Source organism: Lepus europaeus, chromosome 4, assembly GCF_033115175.1.
Source record: "Lepus europaeus isolate LE1 chromosome 4, mLepTim1.pri, whole genome shotgun sequence".
Lineage (NCBI taxonomy): Eukaryota > Metazoa > Chordata > Mammalia > Lagomorpha > Leporidae > Lepus > Lepus europaeus.
Window position 1 is genome coordinate 74,154,084 of NC_084830.1, and position 23,422 is coordinate 74,177,505.

At 36.7% G+C, this 23,422-nt stretch overlaps 1 protein-coding gene across 1 annotated transcript in view; it reads right to left on the reverse strand.

Moving 5' to 3' along the window:
• Positions 1–2,951: 2,951 nt before the first annotated feature.
• The window catches only part of C4H8orf34 (chromosome 4 C8orf34 homolog), a 607,786-nt gene continuing 587,315 nt past the window's right edge, over positions 2,952–23,422 (reverse strand). The window contains exon 14 of the mRNA XM_062189877.1: positions 2,952–3,157. Within this exon, the coding sequence (XP_062045861.1) occupies positions 2,952–3,157 (206 nt within the window). The remainder of the gene's footprint in view (positions 3,158–23,422) is intronic.

Below are 23,422 nucleotides of genomic sequence, written 5' to 3' on the forward strand. Positions count from 1 at the left end.
ACTTCAAAGAGTGGACAATAGGGTATTTGAATAAGTCATGTGATTAAAACAATCAAATATCCTGATTTCATTTTCCAAAGAGAAATGGAAAAATGCTATTTTAATGATTTTTAAAACAAATTATTTTATATATTATATTTCATGTGATTTAGGAATAAATGTAAAAATCCCAAGGATACTGCAAAATGTTTCTGTGAAATTGAAATAAGAAAAGTTGATTTTTGTGTGGAAAGTTCTGAAGTCTATGTATAGGTTGTCATAATATATATTTTCCATGAATTTTAAGACCCCCTCATCTATCTGCTACTTGAGAATAAAGCATGGTATCTATCTACCTATTTATAATTGTATTGTTATATCTATTTATAACTACCTATCTATCTAACTGTATTGTTAGTTTACAAGGTTGGTAAACAATCTCAGATCTTACAGATTTTTTATCTCTGTAACTGTAAGGGCTGAGATTTTTTTACCCTACGTACGAGGTAGCAAGATAGCCTGCCACCATTTCTTGGATGCTAGTAAACAACATGAGGCTCCAGAGAAACAAAGGATGGTTTATGAATCATAGCAATTGAAATATTTCAGTTAATAGCATTTCTGCTGTCTCTTACAAACCAGTTCCTCACAGGGTGATTCAGAGAGCAGATTATATTTAACAGGTGAACCCAGAGTTTAAGCAAACCTATTTCATACTGGGAAGTAAGCAAGTTTTTCTTACTTTTACCTTGAAGGAAAATATTATAATTAATGTATTGAATAGTAAAAACAAAACAACTCTGCTTTCTACTCTATTTATATAAATATCTTTGAAAATATAGGTGAGAACAAAGGCACCCTGGTATTATTAGCCAGTGAACCCATTAAGAAGTATAGAAATGTGAGAGACCAATGGATAATTATGCCCTACAAGGAGTAAATAACTTATTATATTGAATGGGTGTTACTTTTCAAATGTTGCTTTTTAAGGTGGTGGACAACATTACTGAAATACATTAGGGAACTTCAGAAGAGAATGTCTTAAATGCCATTATCAGTTACCTTGTTTTCAAATCAGAACAGACCCTGCACTATTCAAAGCGAAGAATCTATCCTAAGCATCACAAAATTTTTCTGGAGGAGGGGTGGGTTTCTGAAGGGCTTTGTCTTTTTATTTCTAAGTGGTGGAAGGTGCCAAATATAAGAAAATATCAATAAAGTGTCTATGATGCTAAATGCACTATAAGTGTATTAGCCAGTAAGTAGGATCTTTCCATTTAAAAGCACATTAGTGCAGATTATAGCAATAGATACTTTTTTGTGATTTATTTTACTTATTCGAGAGGCAGAATTACAGAGAGAGGGAGGAGGAAAGAGAGAAAGAGGGAGAAAGAGAGGTCTTCTACCTTCCAGTTCACTCTCCAAATGGCTGCCAACCATGGGGCTGGGCCAGGCTAAAGCCAGGAGTTTCATCCATGCCTCTCACATGGGTCCAGGAGATCAAGGACTTGAATCATCTGCTGTTTTCCCTGCATTAGCAGGGAGCTGAATCAGAAGTGGAGCTACTCAGAGTTGTACCAGTGCCCGTATGGATGCCAGCATTGTAGGTGGTGGCTTAACCCATTGCATCACAACACCAGCTCCACAATAAACACTTTAAGCCTTATGTTACCACAGTCATATGATTTAATTTAACATTACAAAAATAGTGGGAATTCTAACATGTTTCAGTGACTCACTTCTGAAAAGTTACGTAACAATCTTGTGTCTTTAGTTCCTATTACTATGTCCTCATGATGTTTTTTGACACATGATGCTCCCAACCTACTTGTAGAGATATCCTAATGAAATTAAAATTGTCATCTAATTATCATTGCACTATTAAATAAATTCAAAAGAGTATTTTAAATGATATATTAGCATTTATATCTTTTGAAATTACATTTCAAAAAGGATTTTGGAAATTATGTGTCTGTTTTAGAAAAGAAACTCACAGCAAATCTCTTATGTTGGGCATTTAGAATGGAATATTGTGAACTTAATGTCAAAGTGAGACCAAATCTCAGAAACGTGTGAGAAGTTACAATGTTTCTAGGGTTAGAAGTTGTTAATCGAAGATAAGCTAGAGATGCATTCAGTTGGATGATTATTTCAACTAACAGAGTCAAAGTGTACAGCCTACTGTAAGATATCTCATTAAAATAGTGAAATAGTCATTAACAAACTACTATCTGTAGGCCAAATCCAATTGATTGACTGTGTTTATAGTCATTTGCTTATTAACCTAAGTTGCTTTTTTTTTTTTTTAATTTGGCTGCAGTAGCAGTTAGGTAATTGCAGTGGAGGACATCTGACAAGGAAAAGCAAACACATTCACTATTTGACTATTAGTAGAAAATATTTGATGATCCTTGTAAGTAGAGACAGGTAATTTCAAATGTTTTCTAAAGGTTTACTTGAGTTAATCAATCTTGAGCTGTTTTAAACAGAAGATAAATTTGTTAATTGTTATTGAGTAGCTTACAGATTTGTCAGGAAGGTTGGTGAACTTTTTTGTGTTACTCACCCCAGGAATGTCTCAAGTCATGATATGTGGGCAGATATTTTGGTCTGGTTGTTAAGAAGCCTGTGTCCCACAGTGTAGTACCCATGTTTGAATTTCAGCCCAGCTCCTGATTCCAAGTTCCCATAAACATAGACCATGGGAGACAGTGGTGATGGCTTATGCAATTAGGTTCCTGCCATCCACATGAGAGATCCCAACATCAATTCAGGTTTTGGCAGCATTTGCAGAGTGAACCAGAAGATAGGAGCTTCTCCTGTCTGTCTATCATTCTCTTATTGTCTCTGTGCTTCTTACCTAAATCAAATAAAAGTAAATTGAATTAAATCATGTCGCACAATTGATCCTTTGAGGATTCCACTGCCTTTGCCACTGTGAAACTTTAAATGCTCAGCTTGCACCACTACCATTAGTAATTGTCTCTGGATCTCACTCTTAACATCATTACTTCTACCACAGGACTCAGTTCACCTGTGACCACTGCCACTGCCAGAGTCTTGGAGGCAGCGAGTTTTGACTGAGGAGATTTACCCATGCACTTGTACTTCAGCAAGCAGCAGATCGCTGGACAACTAATAGCTGGCATTTTCAACTTCTTCCTTCCATGATCATAAGCTAAGACAATCCACAAAACAGGATTCATGCACTATCTGGTCTAAAATAATGACCTTAACTATGGGCATCTTCAGAAAGTTCATAAAAGCACATCGTATAGAAGAACTACACATTGATTTAAAATTTTTTGCACCAAAATAAGCATTTCTCATTTTTTAAAAGATTTATTTATTTTATTTGAAAGAGTTACAGAGAGGCAGAGAGAGAGAGAGAAAAAGAGAGAGGTCCTCCATTTGCTAGTTTCACTCCTCAAACGGTCACAACGGCCAGAGTTGTGCCAATCCAAAGCCAGGAACTAGGAGCTTCTTCCTGGTCTCCCATGCAGGTGCAGGGGCCCAAAGAATTGGGCCCTCTTCCGCTGCTTTCCCAGGCCACAGCAGAGAGCTGTATTGGAAGTGAAGCAGCTAGGACTTGAATCAGTGCCTAAATGGGATGCCGACACTGCAGGTGGAGGCTCCACCCGCCATGCCACAGTGCTGGTCCCAAACATTCCTTATAATTCCATTTTCCATGAACATTTTGAACCCTGCCTGTGTAATGCTTACATGAAATTGACTGGAACCACAATAGTGTTGAGCCAATTAGTAAAAATCCTTGCATGTTATCTCTTAAAAACAAAATAGGTTTCTAATTTGAAAAATGATTCAAAAGGCTTACACGGGACAGGCAAATGCAGTAATTGGTGAGATAGACTAGTTTAAGCATCTAAATTAGGGGGTGGGCATGGAACACTGGGTTAAACTGCCACATGCGATGTCTGTGTCTCACATTAGAGTGTCTATTGGAGTACCAGCTACTCCACTTCTATTCCAGGTTTCGGCTAGTGTGTCCTAGGAGTCAGAGGATGATGGTCAAGTGCTTGGGTCCCTGCTAACCATGTTAGAGTCCTGGATGAAATCCTAGATCCCGGCTTTTGGCTGGCCCAACCCTGGCTGTTTAAGGCATTTGTGGAGTGGGCCAGTGGACGATTTCTCTCTTTCTGTGTCTCTCTGTCACTGTCTGTCTCTCTGTCTCTTTCTCTGTTTATCTTATTTTCAAGTAGATGAAAATAATATTTAAAGCAAAAATTTAGAAAACTGTTAACAGTGGCAAATAGTAGAATATAAGAGCAGTTTAAAGTCACCCAACGCAAATTTTTGCATTAAGTTTTTCGGTAATGTTTGATGAAGGAATCAACTCTTTGAAACATGCAGAGAATTTTAAGTATAAATCTATTATATGCAAGAACTAAATCATGACTTGTCGTAGTGTTAACCTTTGTTAGTATGAGGGTTCTTCAAAGGACTCACAGCAAAATAGAATTTAAAGCATACGTTTATTTTGGTGTTTGAACCTTTGGAAATCCATGTGCAATTTTTTACATAATACTCATTTTTAAACTTTTTGAAACTATTAAACTATTGAACTACAAAGTTGTAAATATCATCAATATTGCTGATTGTGACTATTGCATTTGTTTATTTATACCTCTGAATCAGGAAGATTACATTGAATGCTGTCCTATAATCTTGTATTCCCTTGGTAGGAAACAAGAAAATTAGAATTCAGAATTATGGAAAACCTGTGAATGGGATGTTGGTTATCTTAATAGTATTCTCTAACCATGAAATCAAAACCAAAATTATTATAACTAAATAATAACACATGTATATATCCCTCTGATATAAAATTAAATATTTACAGATTCAGCTTTGTAAGTTTCATAGTATAAAAAATCCAAGGGATAAGAAGCTAATAAGTCCTTGCTATACCTTTTGGTTTTCATCTTATAGGATACACAAGGAATTCAGCTATAAACTTCAAAGAAAACTGATAATAAACCAATTTTTTAATTGTCTATGGTAAGATTATTAAGTATTTTTTAAAAAAAATGCACAAGCACTCCATAAATAAATCTAATAAGAACAATAAAGTTAATGATGAAAAAATATGTAAAGCTAAACACTAAACTAGAAAGTTAAGGGTATCATATGTAACATAACCACAGTTAGTAACTTCAGGTGACATCTATATAGATTTAAAGTGTTGCACAATCCATTTAAATTGAATGTACATTCTGGCAAAGTCTAAGTCCACATGTAATTTTTAAAAATAATTTTAAGTCTTGTCTAGATTCAATCCTGTAATTCACTTTAATTTATAGTTATCTCCACTCTGAAGTAAAGTTTTATTTTGGGTTTTGTTTGTTTTGCAAATTACTGGAGGAAAAAAAAACAGAAAATAAAATACAGAAAAACAAAAAAAAATACAGAAAATAATTATACAATGTGAGTTAATGGAATCTCTCCAAGATGGACCTTGGCCAATTCATGGTAAAGTGCTTTGTCACCTGGGTTTACATTGTGGATAAAAATTTAAAGTCCATGTTTCCTAAAGTAGTCGATGCAATATGAGGTATTTTTCTCTATTGCTCTCAAAACCAATTAGAAATCTTGTATCAGAATATGTACATTTAACTGTCCCATGATAGGCATAGTCCACCTAATTAGCCTTATGTTATTTATCAGGCCATACAATGCTTGAAAGCACACAATGAAACCTGGAACTCAAGTGACATATTTAGGATCTTAGTGGCATGGCTCTGAACTGGAACATTCTGTACTCCATGTTATCATATGGTAAATGACCAGAAAACTCCATAAATAAACAGTAAATACTGAGTTCTCCCAGTGATTTTTGATAACAAGATTTTTTGGTTTGTATTTCTCCTCTCTCTCTCACTCATCTTTTTCCCCAGCCCCTTCTCTCTTTCTGTTGAAACCAGATTATATGCATTGAAAAGTAAGAGATGCTTAGAGCAAAGAATTTTTCTGGGAAGGTTATAGATAGAGATACAGAGCTTCCACTCACTGGCTCCCCCTTAATTGCCTGCAATGGCTAAGACTGGGCCAGACCAAAGCCAGAAGCTAGGAATTCCATCTGGGTCTACCACATGGATGACAGGGACCTGAGTACTTGAACCATCACCACTGCCTCCCAGAGTGTGCATTAGCAAGACATTGGATTAGATCAGAGCTGAGACTTGAACTCAAATAATCCAAGCATCTTAACTGGCATGTTTAATCACTAAGCCCATAGCCCATACTTCTTAAATTAACAAATTACATTTTATTACAATTAAGACATTTGAGTCTTATAATTAAGACAGTTTTGAAGTATTTATAACATTTAAAAGGATACTCATTTCAGTTTTACTTGTAGTAATGTAAAATTATAAATAACAAAAATTTCTATCAGTAGGGGAATCACTAGGTAAGTTATAGAACGTAGGTACAGTGATATACTAAGTAGTTATTTCAGTGATATACTTTAGATGTGTGAACGGGAAAGGTATATATGACATATTGCATTGAGACAGACACTTGAAATTTTTGTCAGTGTGTATAGCATGACCCTTCTCTTTCAAAAAGATATACCCTTCTGTGTATGTTTGCATAAGCACAGAGAAAACATTTTAAGACTAGGGAAGACAAAGAAACTTTTACTTCAGAACCTATATACATTTTATGTAAAGGGTGAGTCATTTATGCTTTCTATTATGTTTGTTTTTTCTCTATTTCTGAAGTAAAACATTCTACTATTAATTCGGGTTGTATGCAAATAACTTTACCAACCACTGTAAAACCCCCAAATCTATTGGGGACTTTAAATCTTAGCCTCAGGATGACTTTGACCCCAAATCAAAAGAAAATGTGGTTCCTATTCAGTTTCCATTTCAGTCTATGGAGTCTTTCGATGAGAAGAAATGTACTAGAAAAACACTGAATTACTCTGTCATACCACATTGCCAAATGATGTTCTCTTCATTCTTGACCAGTCGTATGCTGTTTTCTGTTTGTTGTTTGAAAGCATTTTCTGTCTTTAATTTTTGTATATTTTAATTACTTTCTGCACAAAATCAGCAATAGTGCATTACTGGGGCATTCTTCTACCTCAATGGTATGACAGTAACAAAAAGAATTTAGAAGAACTGACCTCAAATTTCCTTCTAAAGCTAGAAAGAAAGCAGGTTCTTTATATTTTGGTTTCCTAGTAATGCCACGTTAGTTTTATGTGTTGTAATAATATATTTTAGGGATAATTATATATTTTCACGTTTTTTTTAAATGAAATATATTTATATATTTGAAAGCAGAGCCACAGAGAGATAGCAGAGACACAGAGAGAAAGACATCCTCTATCTGCCAGTTCACTCTACAAATGGCCATAACAGCCAGGGCTGGGCCAGTACAAAGCCAGGAGCCAGGAGCCTCATCTAGGTCTCTCACTTGGTTGACAGGGGCCCAAGTAGTTGGGCCAGCTTGCACTGCTTCCCCAAGTGCATGAGAAGGGAGCTGGATAGGAAGTGGAGCTGTTGGGAACCAAAATAATGACATACCTTCAAGTATTGTGTTGCCCCAGAATAGAAAATGTTTCAGAAAAATTGACTTCTATGTATTCTCAATCTTTTTTGATGTTCTACTGTGCTCTTAATATCCAATTAAATGTTGTAAACCACCTCTCTTGCAAAGAAGTGGCACAAAATTGTCTTTCACACTAGGTAGTCCAACAATTGGGTGAAAAACATTGCAACTTTAGTTAGCATTCATATTTTATTTCCATCATTACCTTGTACTCTCATGACTATGGTTTGGGGCTCAAAGTATTAGTATGCATGTGATTGTGGAACAAACTTTCTATGGGAAGTATCCAGTGATTCATTATAGCAATGAAAATGTGATCCACTATTTAACATAACAAAAAAATGTTCAACCAGTAGAGTTTAATGATTGTGTTAGTTGAACTTTAGTTTTAAGGACCAACAGCCAGCCACAGGTCACCACATCTAACATATTGAGAATAATTTATGACCTATAAGAGTTATCTGTGCAATACAAAATGTTCAATGGCTTTCTCATGCATACTGACATAAGTACCTCAGACCTATTTGTGCGATTTTTATAGAAACAGTAGTTAGGAAAAGCCCAGTCACTTTGAGGAACACTTTCTTTTCCTCTATTGGAAATCACAATATTGAGAAGGCAGTTGTGCATAGAGTTAAGCTGCTGCTTGGGACACCTGCCTGGGTTAAGTCTTGCCTATACTTCCAGTACAGCTCCCAGCTAATGCACCTGGGAGACAGCAGGTGATGGCTCAAGTACATGGTTCCTGCAAACCACCATGGGAGACTCAGATTAAGTTCCTGATTTCTGGCTTCAGCCTGGACCAGAACTTGCTGTGGTGGGCATTTGGGGAACGAACCTGTGCATGAAAGACTCTCTCTCTCTCTCTCTCTCTATCTCTCTCACCATCTTTCCCTGTCAAATAAATAAATAAATTCAACTTAGAAATACAAATCAAGGGGCCGGGGCTGTGGTGCAGCGGGTTAAGGCCCTGGCCTGAAATGCCAGCATCCCATGTGGGCGCCGGTTCTGGTCCCCGCTGCTCCTCTTCCCATCCAGCTCTCTGCTGTGGCCTGGGATAGCAGTGGAGGATGGCCCAAATCCTTGGGCCCCTGCACCCGTGTAGGGCACACAGAGGAGGCTCCTGGCTTCAGATCAGCGTAGTTCCAGCTGTTGCGGCCATCTGGGGAATGAGCCAGCAGATGGAGGACCTCTCTCACTGTCTCTACCTCTCTCTGTAACTCTTTCAAAAAAATAAAATAAATCTTTTAATAAAAGAAATAAAAATCAAAAATGTCAATGACAAGATGAATTGGAAAAGGAATACACCACAGGAGATGTTGCAATCCATAACAGTGTTTGCTTGAAGAAACCGATATAAGTCATTGTCACTAAACTGATTGTCTTCCTATATGGTGATCAGTTAGCTGAATGATAAATCATCTTTTGGAAAGAGTTTATAATACTGTTCAGGTCATTAGTGGTATTTATCATATATATCGGGCTTTCCAATTTTGGCCGAGGGGCAGATTTGTGCTTTCTGTACACTTTTGAAGTTAGATGTGGCCAAGTGAATGACTTCGGTAAATGCAATCCAACGTAACTTTTAAGAACCATTTTGAGATTTGCTACATCCTCCTCCTCATAGGTCACTGGAGCTATATCAGGATGAAGTCTCTGCCATCCTAGGTCACTGAGAAACCAAAGCAGGACGAAGACTTTGTCTAAGAATAGTGTGCAACAGAAATAGTCTTCCATATGTTGAACCACTGTTTTTTTAAACACAGCATAATCTAACCCGTCCTGATTGACCCAGCACTTAAACACTCTGATTTCAATTCTAAAACCCTACATCTGTCTAACTTTCTCTGCCTTATTATTCTAATTCCTATTTATTAGCAGTATGTTCGTGAGTAGTATACAAGAGGACATAGAATTCATTGTGAATTTATGAGTTTAAAGCATTATCAAGATGGAAGCAACTCCAATTTTATCTTCTAGCGCAATGGGGAAGATAGACTGTAAAACATATTTTTACATTGTTCACTAGATGAAGCAGTATGTCCAAAGAAAACAAACTCCACATACTTTTATTTTAGTCTCTTAAAAATACTTTATAAACACTGTCCTGTCATCCCATATCCCTCAATTTATGTGCGTGAATACATTTCTGGCAAAATTACAAAATTTGTCTCCCATAATTCTTAAAACATCCACTTCTGGAAAAAATATATAACAAACCAGAAAGAATAAAACCTAGATTTTAAAAATGTCATTTCTATCCTTAGTAGTTGCAAAGCAATTACCAGCTTCCCTTAGACTTAAGATCATTAAGCTGAACAAAACTGCCCACATATTTTGTGAACAACTTAGGGTAGTACTAAAACAGAAAAGGGACAGGCGTTCAGCCTACCAGTTAAGACACCTACATCCCCCATCAGAGTTCCTGAGTTCAAGTCCAGGCTACAGTTCCTAACTCCAAATTCCTGCCAATGCATACGCTTGGGAGGCAGCTGTGATGCCTCAAGTGGTTGAGACCCTTCCACCCATGTGGGAGACCTGGACTGAGTCCTGAGCTGCTGGCTTCAATTCCAGCCATTGCAGACACTTAGGGAATGAATCCATGGATGAGAATCTGGATCAACCTTTGTCTTTATTTCTCTCAACTAAAAAAAAAAAAAAAAGTGGCAAAAATAATAAAACAAAACACTGAAGGAGAATACCCAGAATGGCAATATACTGCTCAGTGTTAGCTAATGTACATACCAGAAACAGTCAGATGGAAGTGGGAAGGTTGTGTAATACCCCGTAATACTCTATCATTTATCATTCCCCAGTGACTTCCCAAAATTTGTGGGGTAAAATTTGATTTTGACTTTTTCTGAATCCTTACTGTGTTTTGGTGTAGAAAGTGAACATTATTCATGACAGTTATAGGAATATAATTAATTCCAAGTAGAATATTTACTTTAAACTAAACTAAGAGGAACCCTATAATAAATGTAATGAAATTGTTCATGTTTCCTTGAGTCGCCCTTTCCTTTTTTTTTTTTTTTTTGCATATGAATCCTGACCATGGGCACATTCTGATTTCTAGACTTCCAGGCATTCTTCAGTCCAGTAATGGATGTTTGGGAAGTAGTGGGCATGAATTAGCATTTTTTTTCTTATGGTATTTGAATTGGCCTCTGCACATAATGGACTATGCTACTTGGAATTTTGAAGCTTATAAAAGTACAAGTAAATGAGTAACAAGTACTTCTTGCAGCTTGAGTTGTCAGACCAAGTAGAGTAATGTGGTGTTTTAAAAAGCCAAAACAGATTGATTAATGGGCTTATGAAGGCCAAGTGAAGTTTTTCTCAACTTGTGAGCTAAATATAATTCCTTGTATATTAAGATAATAAAAGTCAATTCATTTGATTAGGTGAAAAATGGAGAGGGAAGGCATAGATAAGTCTAGAAAAACTGGAATTCATTAGATTCTCACTTTGTCCTTTTTTAGCTGTATGAAAAATTAAGACATTAAGGAGATTAACATCTAATTAGGCTCATAAAAATATGGTACTGAAATGATCATGGCATTAGTAACAGTTAATTGATAAAATGACTAAGTTTATCTAAAGCATGTAGATTTCTAAGTTTATGATAAAAGCATAATTATGATGATAAATTCAACAAGTTTACATTCCAACTTAAGTGGTATGCTTTCATTGCAAATGTAAACAAAAGTAAAATGACATATATCAATTAGCTTCAACAGTTTTCCCTTGAGAAATAAGGAGTAACTTCACAAACTGAATCCTACAGTTTTAAACATGATAATGGAATTACTAAAACCCCACAGGATCATGTTTCTTTTTTTTTTAAGATTTATTTATTTATTTGAGAGGCAGAATTACAGACAGAGTGAGAGGTAGGGAGAGGTCTTCCATCTACTGATTCACTCCCCAAATGACTGCAACAGCTGGAGCTGGGCCAATCCAAAGGAAGGAGCCAAGGGCTTCTTCTAGGTCTCCTACATGGATACAGGGGCCCAAGCACTTGGGCCATCTTCCACTGCTTTCCCAGGTGCATCAGTAGGGATCTAAAGTGGAGCAGCTGGGACTCAAACAGGTGCCTATATGGGATGCTGGTACCGCCAGGTATAGGCTTAAACTACTATGCCACAGCACTGGCCCCAGAATCATATTTCTTCATCTCTGTCCCCAATGTGTAGATATTGCCACTGAAGAACAACATCTAGTTCCTTCCAAGAGGCTGAGTCTGTGGCAAAGTCGACAGTTTCCATTTTCTGATGGTCACCAAAGCTATGGAACACAGCATTTGGATGTGCACATTCCCTGCTGTAACCTTTAGCCACAGACTTTGGACCTGGTTTCTCCTTCATTTACTCCTCTCATCTCTGTCATTTCCATCAGATTGTATAAGAAAAAAAAAAAAACTGATAGATTTTCGTAAGAAAACTATGTCATACTCTTTTATGGATCTTATGCTGACAAAAGCTTTCTTGGTGCTAGTACACTCTTTCTTAATCAGAATGTAATATAAATTAAACACTGCCTTCTTTTAATTCCCATGATCACTGAGTTGAAATGAATTTCAATGAACCTTGACTAGTTAAGGCCAAATGAATAATAGTGAAAAGATCATTTGATGAAGGGCATGAAAAATCAAGTGCCTGGTGTTTGAAAAATGGTGCTAGTTTGTTTTACTGAATTAAAAAAGAAAAAAGAAAGCATTGTGTCAAGAAATCAGTAACAAAAAGTCTTAAAATAAAAATATTACATTCTTTACTGTTGAGCATGGTTCAAAATATTCTCCTCTCTCTCTTTCTCTTCTCAAATCTACTAGAATGAGTCAAAAAGACAATGTGCATTCTGAAGAGGAAAAACAAATCCCTCTCAGTTTGCTTCTTCTTTCTTTTTTTAATGTAAAGATTTCTTTATTTGAAAGGCAAAGTTACAGAGGGAAGAGGGAGAGGAGAGAGATCTTCCATCAGCTGGTTCACTCTCCAAATTATCACAACAGCCAGCAGAAGCCAGGAGCTGAGAGCTTCATCCAGGTCTCCTACGTGGCAGGGGCCCAAGTACTGGGACCATCTTTTGCTTCCTTCCCAGGTGCATTGGTAGGGAGTTTGATAGGAAGTAGAGCAACCAGGACTCAAATAGGCCCTCATATGGGATGTCAACATCTAAGGCGGTTGCATAAATCTCTACACCACAACCTCAGGCAGCCCCAGTTTGTTCTTTACTTTCATTTACTTCTAAAAATGGGATTCATATTGCTTGATCATTTCTAGTATTCGTTCGAGATTCTTCAGCAGTTTTTGTGGAGATAATTTGCACATAGATATCCAAAATCAGTTTTTAACAGAAGGAAGTAATTTATGGTACTCCAAAGCAAAAGAACTCACTACTTCTGTAAATTACTTGACTTATTGTGTGAATGTATAGAGACATCAGAGTTGGAACAGTATTCCTTGGGTATAGTTTATGGGAAAATAGTCCACTAAAGTTTGTTTTACATCTGATGGGGAACAATGGCAACCTTAGACCTTGAAGTGATTTATCACAGGCAGACTTAAAGCACTCACCCTTTTCTGTGAACAATGTTTTCCTAGTAGGCATCAATGTATATGCTTATTCTTAAGAGTTTACAAAAAGGGAGCTATGTTTGTAGAGACTTGCCTTCCACATACTTAAAATAATACATTATTAAAGTACAATTTAGGCACCATAAAATTTGTCAATTATAACATGTGGCGATTTTTATTAAATTTATACAGATATGTAACCACTAGCAAATTACTATCTTAGAACACTGCTATCACCCCAACGGGTTCCCTTGGGTCTGTTTGAGTAGATCTTGCCCTTCTACTGTGCTTAGAGGACTGCTGGTCTATTTTCTGTTTGTATTAATTTACATTTTTAGAAATGCCATATGAATGATTGCATATGGTATGTTTTCTTTTATGTCTAGTGTCTTTCACTCAGCCTAATATTTTCGAGATTAATCCACACTGTTTGTGTGTTAGTAGTTCATTTCTCCTTGTTTGTAAATGATACTACATCATATGAATATACTCCTATGTGTGTATTCATTCACTAGATGTAGACATCAGGATTGGTTCCAGATTTGGGCTACCATAAATAATGTTTCTAGGAATATCTACTATGTTCTCATTTCTCTTAGGCAGGCAAATTGGAGAGGCATTCATTGCTGAGCTGTATGGTAAATATATGTTTAACTTTGAAGAAACCACCAATGTATTTCCAACATAGTGATGATGTTCTGCATTCCCATTAAAGGGAGTAGATAAGGGTTCTAGAAACTACCATGAAGTAGTATGTTTTTAATTTGCATTTACCAAATGACTGGTGATGAAATGCATCACAGGCTTATTATTCCTTCCTATACTTTAATTGACAAAATGGTTATAGAAATATTTTGACCAATTTGAAGCAACTTATATTCATATTATTAAGCTATGAGGGTTCTTTTACATATTCTTTTACATATTGAGTACAAATCTTTTATCAGATATATTAATTGCAAATATAATATCCAAGTGTATGTCTTGTGTTCTCATTCTCTTAATTATATCTTGGCAAGATAAAAATACTAAAATGTAATTTATGAATTTTCTTAGCAATTTGCTTTCAGTGTATAAATAAGTGATCTTGCCATAGAGATAATTACAGTATTTTCTCTTATGCTTTCTTTTGGGTACTTTCATAGTTTTAATTTGTCCATTGGTTTATAATCCATTTTGACTGAATATTTGTGTGTGGTTGCAGGGGAAGGTCTATGTGATTCTCTCTCCTTTTTAAATATGAATATTCAATTGTCCCAGTATCATCTGGTTAAAGGATTCTCCTTTTACTATTGGATTGTCTCTCTACCTTTGTCAAGAAAAGTCAATAAACTTAAGAGATTATTTAAAATGTTTTTATTCTAACATACTTTTAGTTAGAATATTTCCAAAGTGCTTGGGATATATTGAAGAGACATATAGATACATTGAGAATTGATCATTTGTTTATAAAGATAACTTTCATTGTTCATAATTTTTTTTTTCTCAGCTGTCTACTTTGTTTAATCTCAGTTCTCCATCACTGAGAAATATGGCATTAGGTTAAGAAAGAATGAGCTGGAAAACCAGTTTGGGAAGGTGCAAAAGCCCGTAGAAGTCTAGAGCCTCAAATCATGTGTAATCTCAGGAAGAAGCCGTTGTCTCAGAATACCTACCTTTATTGGCCAGATTTCACTGACTACAAGCACTTTTATGGAAACAAATGAATTCTTATATGATTAATCATGCCGATGGGGGGGGGGGGCACGGCTTTTCTATCAACATGAAAAGGTGCTGATGGGCCTAGTGCTGTGGCATAGAAGGTTAAGCCTCCCATATGGCATCCCATGTGGGCATCAGTTCAAGTCCCAGCCACTCCATTTCTGATCCAGCTCCCTGCTAATGCACCTGGAAAAGCAGTCCAAGTACATGAGCCCCTGCACCCACATGTGAGACCTGTAAGAATCTCCTGACTCCTGGCTTCAGCCTGTCCCAGCCCCTGCCATTGCACCCATTTGGGTAATGAACCAATGGATGGAAGTCTCTCTCTCTGTCTCTCTCTCTCTCTCTCTCTCTCTCTCCCCATACCTTTTAAATAAATAAATAAGTCTTTTTTAAAAAAAGATACTGTCACATTTAAAATAAGATTTTAGTCCTCAATTTCTTGAAGCATCATATTTATTATTTTCTGACTATTGTTTCAAAAATATAAAATCTTTATTGTTTTACCTTTTGTAATGCTCAAAAATATTTCAAGAAGCTACCTTTGTTCATTTTTTTAAAAAGATTTATTTATTTATTTATTTGAAAGTAGGAGTTACACAGAGAGAGAAGGAGAGGCAGAGAGAGAGAGAGAAATTTTCCCTCCGCTGGCTCACTGCCCAGTTGACCGCAACAGTCTGAGCTGTGCCTATCCAAAGCCAGGAACCAGAAGATTCCTCTGGTTCTCCCACTTTGGTGCAGGGGCCTAAGGCCTTGGGCCATCTTCCACTGCTTTCTCAGGCCATAGCAGAGAGCTGGATTGGAAGTGGAGAAGCAGGGACTTGAATCAGCGCCCATATGGGATGCCAGCACTGCAGGTGGCGGCTTTACCTGCTATGCCACAGCACTGGCCCTTTTGTTCACATTTTGAAAGCAATTTTCTCAAGAACCTTAGCACTTATAAAGCTTGATTATTTAATTCTTACTTAAGAGACTTAGTTTGCTTTCAGTCTTATTTTCCCTTTTGTCAATTTCAAATTTTGTTAGAATAATAATCTTGGTATAACGTTATCATTTGTATTTTTCTCATTACTTAATAATTTGTAGCATTTAAACTTGTGCCACTAGAATTTGTTTACTTTCATGATTTTGTATTTTTTATTTACTTTGAGCTGAACATTTAACACCACCACAGCATTCACATGTTAAAGCAAGATCAGGAAGCTGGCAATGTCTACCTAAGCTGTGCTACTCATAGCAAAGTAGGAGTTGGAGAAACAGACAAAACTAGAGAAGAGAAATGAAGCAGAAATTGTGGCTGATTCACTCACTTAACCAAACTGTGATGCTTTTTCAGTTGAAAAAGTGCCAACAGTATTTACATATCTAGTTGCAAAAAAAAAATGGTAAGAAAAAGAAAGGAGAAAAGAAGGAAGGAAGGAAGGAAGGAAGGAAGGAAGGAAGGAAGGAAGGAAGGAAGGAAGGAAGGAAGGAAGGAAGGAAGGAAGGAAGGAGACAGAAGACCCGGTTGCTCCTCTTCTAGACTAGCTCACTGCTGTGGCCCGGGAAGGCAGTGGAGGATGGCCCAAGTCCTTGGGCCCTGCATCCACATGGGAGACCAGGAGGAAGCACCTGGCTCCTGGTTTCGGATTGGCACAGCGCGCCAGCCGTAGCGACCATTTGGGGTTGAACCAACAGAAGGAAGACCTTTCTCTGTGTCTCTCTCTCTCTCTCACTGTCTAACTCTGCCTGTCAAAAAAAGAAAGAAAGAGAGAGAGAGAGAGAGAGAGAGAGAGAGAGAGAGGGAGGGAGGGAGGGAGGGAGGGAGGAAGAAATGAGAGAGGAAGGAAGAAAAAAATCATAAATTCAGATGGGCCTTTCTATTTTTAGTCCAGAAACCAGATGGAACAATTGAATATGGGGTGATAAATAATGATCCACAATGCTCAATTCCAGGAAATTTTGAAGTCAATAGGCCATGGCCAAATAACAAATACAATGGAAAAGATTACACAGAGAGGGATGTCTGAAAAACTGATTTTATGAACCTGACTTGAAAGCACACTCAACTGTTCATGTCCTGCCCTTGATGCTGCAGATAGAATGATAGATTCTAAGTAGCATTGATGGAGTTCTTCATGTGACATAATAGCTTCAGAAGGATCCAGCATAGGGGATTAATGTCACTGGGAGCTCTGCTACTATTTCTTTCCCCTTTCAAATTTCACAGCCAAAAGGGAGACTTGGGTTCTAAGTCTCACTGGGCAATAGGCAGAGGCGAACCCCTTGAAACCAGAAATGACTGCTTCTAGAAAGCCTAGGAGATCAAGGGGCTCTTGATTATGAACAGGGATTCTCAGGGTGCTTTTGGGATAGAAAATCAACAATGGATATGGTAATCCATATAAGGAACATGATCACTTTTCACACAGTTTATCCACTCTCCCATGCCCTGATCCTGGATGAGAGTGTGCAAGCAGGTAAGGAACTGTTTTGTATGCAGGATTGAGTGTGTTGATGGGATTCTTCCACCATTTTAAATAATCTTTCCCATTTGTTCAATGCATAGTTTTCCAAGTGCATAGAAACGGAAAACCCTGCGATAAGTGTTGGCACTACCTAGATTAAGATGGAGTTCCTACCATCATCAGATTACTGATCTAGGCAGAGGTAGGAGGAATTATATTGCCATTCAAATTATTTCAGTTCTCAGAATGAACTTAAAGCTTCCTTAAAACAACCCTACAGGCTGGAAATATCCCTTTGTGGCAGAAACAAATCCCAAATATAGCCATTTGGACACACAAGATATTGGGTCTCTTCCTCATGTTAGAAATCCAGCCTGGCTAGAAGTTCAGGACTGTCCCAGAAGAAAAAATGTTTTGATACAGAATGCAGTCTCACAGACATCCTGAGATTTAACCTAGATAGCTGGGACCCAGGCAAACATTCTCAATTTTCCTATGATTACCAAACTTTTTTTCTTTTTGGCAAATCTCAGGATAATGTCACAATTGAGCAAAAGCAGCCCAGTGAGAATGCTGGTTTATGTTTCCAACACTTCAATCCTAATACTCAGAAAGAATAAAGTCTGTATTCCACTAGGGAAGAGTGACTGCTCTATTAAATTACATTGGTATATAATACAGACTAAGTAGAAACAGAACCCTTTAACAGGATTTTTATATTTCCAATCTATTTGGGTCTGTAGATAATTTTCTTCAAGATAGCTGTCAAATTAATTTTTATATTTTCTTATAAGAAAGACCATTAAGAGACAGCTGGAATACTGTTTAGATCCCCTGGATGATAAAGTACTCTTGGGCATTATTTAAATAAATATATTTTAAAATATCCAGACTATAAAGATGACTACATAACCAATTATTTTATTATAATACAAGATATCTTCAAAAGATACTTGGAAAATGCACTCTATGAAAAAATATGCATGAATTTCAGAAAAATATTGAACTAAAATAAACTGCTCTTTTAATTCCATTTACCATGAACTTTTTAAAATATGCTCATATGCAATAATCTACTAGAAAGAAATAATAGTAACTATTAACAAATTTCTGTGTTAAAAGGAATACCCGTTTTCCTAATATGTTAGCTCAAGAATCTGTAGTTGTACTAAATCACCATAACAAAATGTAATAAAATGTGTGCATTTCATTATACCTCTATAAACTGTGGGGCTTTATTTCCTTGCTATATTTGACATTGGTTGCAGTCTGGACATGTGAGTTTGGTGAGAACTATGGCATGGCCATGTGCATGGACAACTTAGTGATATACAGATCACTCAAAGGGGCCTCCAAGGGAGCCACAAATGCAGAATAGTTTAGGCATGGATTCTGTGATGCCTACTTATGTTTGATTCAAGAGCGCCTGACCCAACCCTTGGGGGTTAACGTATTTAGTGCTATCATCACAATGCAACGTCTGGAAACAAGCTATTGTTTACAAGATTGTTTATACTTGCAAACCACTCAATAGGTTGGGAGAAACATTTTAAGAAAAAAAAAATCCGTAAAAATCAAAGCATCTTTGAGGTTTCTACTTCATATATATATTTTTTCCTTTTAAATTCAACTTCCTGGTAACAGCCACTCATTGTTTCAGCAGCTACAGGACACATAATCCACGATTTTTCCATAACAAATGAGAAAGAGTTAAGGAGGTTAAACAGTCAAGCTACCAACTTATAGATTTAAGTAAACGTATTTACAAGGAAGAATATTTCATCAATACCAGGCAAATTTTTAATCACACCAAGTATTCAAATGCAAAACTGTTGTTGCGTTATTTTCTACATTTGATCTTAGTGAAAATGCTGAGAAGCGATGTTGCATTATTTTTTATCCAGTACACTGAAAGAATAGATTGCGTGATAGAATAAAGCATTATGGGAAGGATATAAATTTTTGGATCCAACAGAATTAGCTTCAAATTCTAGATCCACTAGTCACATAATCTTAAGTAAGTAATCTCATTATTCTGATCTTCAGATTTCTCAGCTGTTTTTTTAAACTTAAAAATGAATAAGAAATATAAATAAAAGCTTCTCATCCCGGTTAGAATAGACATTCCAAAAAGGAAAAAAAAATGATAAATTTTGATGAGCATGCAAAAAAGGGGAAACTGCTACATTTTGGATGAGAATGTAAATTTGTACAAAATTATGGAAAACAATGTAGCGTTTCCTTAGAGAAATTAGGAAGAGAACTACCACAGTCCAGTAACCCCACTACCAAGTATACTCATTTACAGAATAGAAATGAAATCAGTGTGTTGAAGAGACATCTGCATTCATATGTTTATCACAACATGTAGGAATCAACCTAGATGTTCATCAATGGATGAATGAATAAAGAAAATGGCATGCCATATATAGAGACAATGAAATACTGTTCTGTCATAAAAGCATTAAAATTCTATCACTTGAAGAAACATGAATGAGACTGGAGGATATTATGCTAAGCAGAAGAAAGTCAGGCTCCTAAAGACAAACATCAAATGCTATCACTTACATATGGAAGTCAACAAGTTGATCTCACAGGATTAAGGAGTAGAATAGCAACCAAAATGGTGTGGGGACAATGATAAGATGGAAGGATGACAGTTAGTGGGTATAGAAGTGCCCATGGATGTGAGGAATAACTACTAATGTTATATAGCACGGTAAGATAGCTATGATTGATAACAATTAACTATATATTTAAAAAATTAATAAAGGGGAAGGGGGCTGGCGCTGTGGCGCAGCTGACCTGCAGCGCCAGCATTCCATATGGGCGCTGGTTCTAGTCCTGGCTGCTCCTTTTCCAATCCAGCTCTCTGCAATGGCCTGGGAAAGCAGTGGAAGATGGCCCAAGTCCTTGGGGTCCCTGCACCCACATGGGAGACCAGGAAGAAGCTCCTGACTCCTGGCTTTGGATCAGCACAGCTCCGGGTGCTGTGACCATTTGGGGAGTGAACCTGCAAATGGAAGACCTCTCTCTCTCTCTGCCTCTCCTCTCTCTGTGTAACTCTGACTTTCAAATAAATAAATAAATCTTTTTTTTTTAATTTTTTTTTTTTGACAGGCAGAGTGGATAGTGAGAGAGACAGGTCTTCCTTTGTCGTTGGTTCACCCTCCAATGGCCGCTGTGGCCGGTTCTAGAGCTGATCCGAAGCCAGGAGCCAGGTGCTTCCCCTGGTCTCCCATGCGGGTGCAGGGCCCAAGGACTTGGGCCATCCTCCACTGCCTTCCCGAGCCATAGCAGAGAGCTGGCCTGGAAGAGGGGCAACCGGGATAGAATCTGGCGCCCCAACCGGGACTAGAACCCGGTCTGCCGGCGCCGCAAGGCGGAGGATTAGCCTGTTAAGCTACGGCGCTGGCCAATAAATAAATCTTTAAAAAATAAATTAATAAAGGGACAGGAATTCTGGTATGGCAGGTAAAGCCACTGCCTGTGATACTGGCATCCCATATGGGCACCCGCTGGTGTTCTGGGTGCTCCACTTCTGATCCAGCTCTCTATTATTTGCCTGGGAAAAGCAATAGAAGAGGATCCAAGTGTTTGGGCCACTGCCACCCGCATGAGAGACCTGGATGCATTTTCTGGTTCCTGACTTCAGCCCCGTCCAGCCTTCACTGTTGCAGCCATCAGGGTGTGAGCCAGTGGATGGAATATTTGTCTTTCTCTCTGTGTCTCTCCCTCTCTGTCTGTAATTCTGATTTAAAAAAAGTTTTTGGTGGTAGATTGTAAGACCATTTAAGATCATATTCAAAAGCAGATGCTCTAACCTAGAAACATGTGCATTCCTCTAAATAATATTATTAAGAAAGGCTTTATGGAATTATGATTTTAGATCATTTGGGGGAAAAAGGAATACTATTCCATTTATGACCATGTTTTAATATATATTAAGCTTCTTTTGCCTATAATTTCACCAAAATACTAATGAGTCTGTGGTGTAATTTAAAAAGACATTAATTAAATTCATTCCATCCTCTGTTATACAATGCAGTCCACGTAAATTTGTGTGTGTTCTGTTTTGTTTTAGCTTGTAGGAAGTTTCCAAATAGGCTTTGTATATAACTGCAGTAATTTGCTTAACACAGTTCTTTTCTGTTAAAGGAAAGAAGGAAAGAATACTCAATTAACTTGTCCTTTCATTTTATATATGAGAACTTATTATAACTATGAATTTAGTAAAAATTACTTCAGATAATTGTTGAATGGTGAAAGTATATAAATAAATGGGTGCATGCCGTACCATCGTATACAAATAAGCAAAGTATAAGTTATTCACTGACCTATCTCAGTAGTTTGGTTCATTTACTTTTCCCAAAAGTGTTAATGCAATCCAGCAGAGATATCTTACATGTTCAGCTCTCTCACCAGACACAGCTGCTACAGATTTTGCCTGAGTTAAGGGACAGTTGGAAACCACAAAACAGAACTGAGGAATCATAAGGGCCTATGAGTGATCAGACTTAGGAACGTAGAATCTGCTAATGAGTGGTTAAATTGGCTGATTCCACTAAATATATGGAATTCACTAAGTAGTGTTCTGTGAATTTTTCGTGGAAAATAGGAAAGTAGTGTTTTTCATGCTAGAAATGATTGATTTTAGATGGTTCATTTTCTCCTGCTAAAACAAAACTGGCATGTAGTTCACAGACACTTATAAAGTTCTTATACGCCTTAACCTAGACTTTGAAGTACTCAGAAAGCTTCAATATTTCCTCTATAGTAACATAGTCTTTAAAAGTGCAAACATCAAATTATTAAAAGAAATCTTATCAATGAAGATTCATGAGTAAAGTCATTCAGAAGGCCATCTTAACCTTTCATGGTTTGCATTTATTTTAGACCATGAGGCATGCTTGCTTATAAATTAGTAGAAAGTGTACCATTGTCTTCCAAGAAAATATTCAGCCCAAATTATTTTATTATATCTGATGTACAGAGTTATGAATTCAAATCATGATCCACAATAAGAAAATTAAAAGTGTTGCATGTCTTCATGTAATAAACTACTAGTCATAGTTACATACAAAGGAAATGAGGACACATTTTTATCCACAATTCCAAATGAGGGTGTATTTCTATTAAAAATAATTTTAAAAAAGCACTTTTTTGGCACTAGCCATTTTTCATCAACAGTTGCCTTTAGTTAACGTTAACTTTCCAAAGACATTCGAATAACAGAATTCCTAGTCCAAGTATTCATGTAATTCAGACATTGGAAGGCAACATACAATCAGCAAACTGCTGAAATGTGCCAATTTTCCACAGCATTAAAGCTTAATCCTTGTGAGTTTACTTGTTGAAAAAGAAGAAACTTACCAAATTATGTCATTAGGGATTTAATTTACACATGGCAATGTTCACCACCACACATTATTTTTCTTGTTTCCTTTGTGTTTTTCCATCCTTGCAAAACCAAACCAGATACTTTCAAATGCACCATGTTATCAAGGAAAAATAAATACTACAGTAAAATAGAGAGATATTTCTGCCACTATCAGTTAAGATTTATAGAATTTGAAGACAGATTACAAACAGAAATTCCATTACATTTCCTTTCTTTGTTTTGCAGAAAACATTTTAACAGTCTTTATAATAATTACAATAATTGAAAACACACTGCACATAAATTTCCATGTGGACTTGAAGTCTGTACAAATCTATTTCTTTGTAATGCTTCATATACTTTCAAGAAGAAATACAATGAAATTCGTGTATCTTAAATAATTTTTAAAGTCTAAAAAACATAAGTGCAAACACTTAAATATTGTGGATTTGTTTGTATGCTCAAAATTGTACTGTTGAACTTGAGAAAATTAACCACCCTGAGATGAAATTGGATGGACCGTGAGTGAAGCTGCTTTAAATCATGCAGAATGATACACAACAAATGCCATGAGCAATGCAGAAGACACCAACAAAGACCTTAGAGGGTTGAGTACAGGTCACATTGCTTTACAATTAAAAGATTTCCAAAAGAAAACATGTGAAACTATAATCAGTAAAATAAGTGGCTTGATTTTCTAAATTGTGAAATCATCTAAGATTGAAAGGGTACAATGCATTCCTTCATAAAAGAATTTCTTA